The sequence below is a fragment of the Triticum urartu genome, chromosome 5A (assembly GCF_056163025.1).
Source record: "Triticum urartu cultivar PI428250 chromosome 5A, HENAU_Tu73, whole genome shotgun sequence".
Taxonomy (NCBI): domain Eukaryota; kingdom Viridiplantae; phylum Streptophyta; class Magnoliopsida; order Poales; family Poaceae; genus Triticum; species Triticum urartu.
The window spans coordinates 18446383-18453449 of NC_141877.1; the positions used below are offsets into that span (position 1 = coordinate 18446383).

Sequence of the window (7067 nt, forward strand, 5' to 3'; positions counted from 1 at the left end):
ATGGTGTCTCTCTGAGTGCCTCAAGTTACTAATATAAGAATCTTTTTGGGTGGCCCTGCCGAAAGGGAACAACGAACTATGAAAGAGACACATGTCTTAGAATTTTCAAACCTGTACATAACTTCTCGAATAAAAAATTTAATTAATGGGCACATTTGTGCCACAATACTGAAAGTGACAGTTACAATATCACGTGAATTTTGCATTTCAGTGTTCCTATGTGTCTCCAGTATTATACACGTGTACCATTTAGGGGCCTCTCCTGTTCTAATTCTTATATAAAGCCACCCAGTTCACAAGGCATGCATCACCAACCTTAACATTATCAGATAGAAGTAATCAGCTGAGCTCGAACGTTCTCCGGCAATGGCAGCCTCCGTGGAGAGTCACCGTCGCCCACACCCACCTGCGATGAACGACAACCAGCGCAGCCACCGGTTTCACCACCCCACCGTATGGGGGGACTTCTTCCTTGGTTTCAGGCCATTCTCTCCGGCGCAGGTGAACTAAATTTAATCAGCACACTCCAGTGTCGTACCTTCTTGTTGGAGCTAGGTTGGATGAACTAGTAGTACTTCGGTTGCACAACTCTTTATAGATGTCGTTTTACACTTTGTAGAAGTCTACTTAAGGTTTAGCGGATAATATAACGCACATCATGAAGTATGTTTTTCATGCAAAATGAGTACTTTGTCGAAGCATAACCTCGGACACAAAGTGAGTACTAATGTTACATGCTCTGCAGTGTCTTTCCATGAAAAACAAGGCTGAAGTAATGAAAGAAGAGCTGAGGGCAAGAATAGTAGATTCGGGTTCTGTTGATCTGCCTCGGAAGCTTGAGCTTGTCGATACTTTACAGCGGCTTGGTTTGGACTACCACTATGGGAAGGAGATCAATGATTTGTTGTGTGGGATTCATGATGCCAGCGATGAAGCCCGCGATCTTCACACGACGGCCCTTCGATTTTATTTGCTCAGGAAACAGGGATTGAATGTTTCACCAGGTATAACAAACATAATTAGAATCTCAAAGACATGGGTCGGTGAGATTTTCAAAAAACATTTGTCCTAATAGAATACGTACTATACCTGACAATGCCGCAGATGTATTCCTAAAGTTCATAGATGACGAAGGAAAGATTACCTGCAATGAAACAAGAAGCCTCTTGTGCATGTACAACGCTGCCCATGTTCGAACACATGGTGAAGAAACACTCAGCAGCGCAATGGCTTACACAAAAGGCCATCTCCAGTGTGCCGTGGAGCAACAAACAATTCCACCATCAATATTGCTCGATCAGGTGCGGCGCACACTGGAAACGCCTCTTTTCAGGAGGCCTCGAAGAGTTGAAGCGCGGCACTTCATCTCAGTTTATGAGAGAATGACTACAAGGAATGATGCCATTTTGGAGCTTGCAAAGCTGGATTTCAGTATTCTGCAAGCTCTCTACTGTGAGGAGCTGAGGACTCTTACTCTGTAAGTGACTTTCTATGATGAAATCTGCTAGTATATAGGCAAAAATTCACCTTTTATCCATCCGTGCAATTTATATTACACCACTAAAATCTGATGGCAGACACAACCCTATGCCCCTTAACTCTTGAATTGGTTTCCATATTCTCGTCGTACCATTACAATCTGAGTTCATGGTTTATTTGCAGGTGGTGGAAAGAACTGCAACTCCAAGACCATTTGAGCTTCGCACGAGACAGGATGGTGGAGATGCACTTTTGGATGTTAGGAGTTTTGTTTGAGCCACAATATTCATACGGACGAATCGTACTCACAAAATTCTTTACATTTATATCGATATTCGATGACATTTACGACAGCTACAGCACCTTAGAAGAAAGCAGGCTCCTCACCATGGCAATGGAAAGGTCTCTATATATCTATGTGAGCTAGGATGGTTTAACAACCAATTAATGTGTTGCTTGGTACTAATTCTAGAAGAACTTTCTATTCTTTATAGGTGGGATGAGCAAGCCGCTGAACACCTCCCAGGTTACATGAAGTTCTTCTACAGCAAAGTACTCGCTACCATGAAGGTCATCGCAAAAGATTTGGATGGTCAAGGAAACAAGCATGCAGACTATGTAAAAAAGCTAGTAAGTTGATGTCTCACGAACATGATTAATTCAAGAAAATAAACCGAGAAATACACGCATAGGATCATTATGTATGGACAGAACTAGCACTATGGTGCGAAGCCTCTGAATCGCATGCAGGAATTGATGCAGAGCCACTTGAGGCTTGCACGCGTAGATAAAAGTGATGAAATCATCAAGACTCTTCGTAAATTTGAAATTTAAAATACTTTAACTCATAAACAGTGTACTCAATATATGGCTCATCTTAACAGTTGGCTTTGTTGCACGAGACTTAAAAAACTGAGATCCTGATATTTGTCGTCTTAAAAGTTAACACCTATGCTTATGAAGCTTCTGTTTCATTTATGTTCGCTCGTTAAAAAATCTGCTATGTGAAAGAAACATGTGTATGTATGTAGACAATCAACTTCCCAGTGAAAAATAAATATGTCATTGTACTTATGCAGCTAATCGATGCTACGAAATGCTACTACAATGAGGCAAAATGGCGTGAGGAAAGTGACACACCTGTTACCGTTGAGGAGCACCTGCGATTCTCAGTGCCTAGCTGTTGTTGCATGCATGTTGCATGCCTTGCCTTCGTTGTCATAGGAGCGAGCGGAGATGCCATCGAGTGGGGCATGACCTATCCTAAAATTATGCGAGCCTCTTGTGTCATTGGCCGTGTCATCAACGATGTGGCTTCGCACGAGGTTACACACTTACAACTGTAAATACACGCCATATTTTATTTATTTGCAGTTTTTGGTTCATGGATAAGTTTGGGATCCTTCTAGTTTTGTAGCTTGTCGCTTTTATTTGGCAGTGAATATAATCCAAAAGAACAATAAATCCTAGTTGTGTGCATCATGATATCTATGCCAATTAAAAGCCAATTAAGTAAGTTGATGTAATCCCTCCATTATGAAATAGTATCAAAGACTCTAAACATGAATATGTATATACTGTCATAAATTACAAACTTACTGAACTTTGAAATGTTTTACATGGTAAATCTAGTGATATTATTGTAGTTGAAAAATCTCAAATAATTTGGTATATAATGACATTCTCCTCAGAGAAGTTTGGCAAAAAAATTTCTAGAACACCATCTATTTTTGAACAGGTATAATAATTAATTAGTCATAGAAACCACTTGCCATAAAATATAGGTTAACTAATACTCCCTCCGGAAAGAAATATAAGAGTGATCTAAACACTCTTATATTTCTTTACAGAGTGAGTAGAGAAGTTATTTAACCCAAGAAGGATACCCTGGTCTCTGCATCAATTGATGCACTGATGCACGTAGCCATATTAATAGATGGGTATGGTCACCTTTTTAATATGACCCTCTTTTTTCTCTCATAAATCAGCGAGAACAAGAACAGTGCTCTGGCAAGAGGCCTGTGATGTCAACGGTGGAAGCGTGCATGGAGGAGAACAAGTACACTGCAAAGGAAGATGCATATAGAAAGCTCAGCGAGCTCATAGAGGAGTCATGGATGGACATCATTGAGGAGCTCCTCAAGCCAGCCGCCGCGCGACCAACAACGCCGCTCCTAGAGGCGGTGGTGAATTCAACACGGATGTTGGACTTCTTGTACAAGGATCAAGACGCGTACACCGATCCACGGGCTCTCAAAGTGGTAGTAGATTCTATATATGTAAATTCTATATAGAGAAAAGTATTCAAATTTGTATATGCAAATAATCATACTATGAGAAACTATGTAACTCACCACTCATGTATCATGCAAAAGTTGTGTATACGCGTGAGAAAACTATGAGAAAAAATCGTACTATGCGCAAGCAGAATGATAATCAAGTCTTTCGATCAACTGGTTTAGCAAGTAGTATCTAGACTAAACATGTATCACACCAGACACTACTTTGCATCTGGATCTGCAGAAGCTGGTTCCTGACAACTACAAGCATATAGGAGCTTCTCTCCTAGCCTCGCTGAGTCAGTCGGTACCTCCCAAGCGAGCGATGGGAAGTAGAAATTGTGTATTGTACTAGGACCAGCGTTTGTAGTGCCTTTGGCCGGGTTGAACATTTTCCGAGCCAGTCGATCAATTCTCGATGCTTTATTCCCCCCCAAAAAAAACAAAAAATGTCGATGCTTTACCTTTTGTGGTGTCATGACATACACTCCGACACATATGTTATCAAATGGTTATCCCTTATTGTTAGTCGGCTGACCGAGAAAAACAAAATCAGTCGTCTCTGCCATAGTTGGATTCATTTAAGTGCTAGATCTGGGATCTGTATCCATCACAACAAGAAGTGTTGTAGCGTGTGAAATGTGCCCTTGCAACAAAACTGTTGAAAATGTGTCACAACACCTGCAGCATGAAAAATCTATGTGTGCAACATATGAACAACACTGGCAAGGACAAAGAAATGCATTTGCAGCAAGAGAAAATCCTCTGGAAGCATAAAACCAAAATGTTTGTAACATGTGTGCAACATTGTGCGGATACTCATGAGTAAACAACAAATACCGTCCGCACTTGCAAACTTTGGAACATCGTATAGAACATCGAGAAATCTAGATTTGTCTGACCTCTAATTATCAACAATGGAGGCACCACCCGTTGCCAATTTGGGCTCATCGACCAAGAATTCGGCTTGCCGGAACCCAGTTGAGCCAGACCCGTAACCCTAGAACTGTTCGTTGATGTTCCAACATCTTTCAAGAGCTCATTGGCATGAACTTGAGATCCGCACGAGGTATTTATTTTCATGGCATCAAGCTTAGAGAAGTGACGTTGGGGAAGGAGACTGTAGTAGGCGGAGATGCTTTGAAGGAAGAGGAGTAGGTCAAATATATTATGCGATTAGGATCCTTCTTCCATGGTGGCCATCCACATATGCATCTCTTCTCCTTGTAGACTTTTAGCAGATGACACTAATCATGGGCTTGGGGATGCACATGATGTTCAATCAACCCATAAAAGTAACATATACTCAAAATACAGGTACCAATGTAAAATTTAATGCCTTCTTTGAAAGTCAGCATTTCTTTTCGTTTTTTGGGTTCATTAATACGTCACATGTATGCAAGGAAACTGAGTGAGGAAAGTATGCATGTGACTGTCATTATGACTGCATGCATGCAAGTATTAAATATGTTATTAATACGAGAAAATATCATTATTTTTGTCTCGACTACTGTTGATAGCCTTGTATAGATGCAAAACGTATATTCCATAGTGACCTTGTATAAGTAAATGGAGGGATTACCTTGTTTGAGTCGCCTTCAGACAATACTAGAAATTTCATTATTCACCGATGGTACAACCTTGTCCTCTGTCCACCAACATACTTGTCAGCTTTATCACTATTGGCCAAGAGATGTGAGGTAGCACGATGCAATCCAGCCAACCACTTCCCGTCAGATGTTTCTAACGTGGCATTTTTGTACTCTTTAATATGTTTGACTTTTTTTGTGGCAACACAAGCTATTCCTTTTCAGTCCACAACAAAACTAGCCGCTGCGATGAAACATCTAAGATTTATTGAATTATATATATATATATATATATATATATATATATATATATATGTATATATATATATGCTAAATTTAACTTTACTTGGTCTACAATGAACGATTTTGATATAATTTTTTCTTTATTCTAGATGTTAGAAACATATTAAAAATTATAGATACTTTGAAATATTTTTTTGCAAGATAAATACTAGACTATTATTCCTGCAAAGCTTAATCCATGCATTTCTACATGTAATAGTGGTCGAAGTTAAATTGACACTGAGGTGCGTCCAGACTTTGAACATCCATTTAGCCCGATCAAAGTGTGTACGGCTACCCCTTTATTTAGTGAAAGATTATTGTACTCCAATTGTGTTTCACACACGAAATTTTAACGCCCAAACAATCAGGTTCATTTATGCTTGACCAGTCAATAGATACCTACCGCTAGGAGCACTAGTACAATGAAGGTAGTGTGTCGTAGTCGGTGTTAAAGAAAATACTCCCTTCTTTTCAGTTTATAGGGTTTATCTTAAAATTTTAGTTTTTAATTTTATAAGGCTTAATTTGGTTGTTCCCCATCACAAGTTTAGATTTTAAGGTGCATTAAATCATTGCATGCAAGTATTAAAAAAATTGACTAACACATGTACTTTATGCATGCATACCTTGCAATTAATGCATTGGTAAACATATTTTTTTTAGAAAAACAAGAGCATTAAATAGGTGCTTTTGCAAACTACAAAAAGTATTCCACCACTTACCATCTATCTTGGTTGATGAGATTTTTGAATTAAGCTCTATAAATCAAAAAGGAGAGAGTATGCATCTGCTGCTCATACCGGCTTTAGCAAATCATTTTAGGCAATCAATTCTGCCCAAAGGGCATGCATTCGCTTGATGTGGACTTTCCATTCTCGCTACAGAGCCATCCATGAGAGGCTACCTGAAGCATCTTTTGTGCGCCCACTATGAAATCGATAGACGCAGCTTGGCTACTAACTTCATGGAAAATATGTTTTCTGTGGCCAGAAGTTTCTGAAAACAAAACTTAGCTATCTGTTGGCCAAGCACATAGCTATACATTTGTTTGTTATGATAGACACTGCCACTGCTACAATGGCTTTATTGGCGACGACCACATACCATTATTTGTTGGCTGCAGCGCTGGAGCGTACTAATTATGGATACTTGTAGCTCGTGCTAAAATGCTGTCAAGTCTGCTTCCGTACAAACCCCTGGAGATTTCTTCGTCAACATTAATCAAAAGATTAGTTTAATGGGTTGTTGGGCAATCTATTAGGGCATATGTGTGTGAGAAGATCCGGCTCAAAAACCATGCCCTGATTGATTTACCGTTTCGTCACCTTTTGAATATCAACTCCTAGGCGTGTAGGGGTTTTCCATCTATTACCGACGCTGTCATTGATCTACCTCGTCTCTTGTGGCATTAGTAGGGCTGGACATGAGCCAAGCC

The 7067-nt window shown here is 39.8% G+C and overlaps 1 protein-coding gene across 1 annotated transcript; it reads left to right on the forward strand.

The window, feature by feature from the left end:
* The first annotated feature begins 292 nt into the window (after positions 1-292).
* On the forward strand, positions 293-3777 carry LOC125527245 ((E)-beta-caryophyllene synthase-like). The gene is made up of 7 exons (XM_087525328.1): positions 293-501; positions 746-1004; positions 1105-1477; positions 1663-1881; positions 1974-2109; positions 2559-2804; positions 3468-3777. The coding sequence occupies exons 1-7, from the start codon at positions 367-369 to the stop codon at positions 3771-3773; spliced, it is 1674 nt and encodes a 557-aa protein (XP_087381454.1). The 5' UTR covers positions 293-366; the 3' UTR covers positions 3774-3777.
* The last annotated feature ends 3290 nt before the right edge of the window (positions 3778-7067 follow it).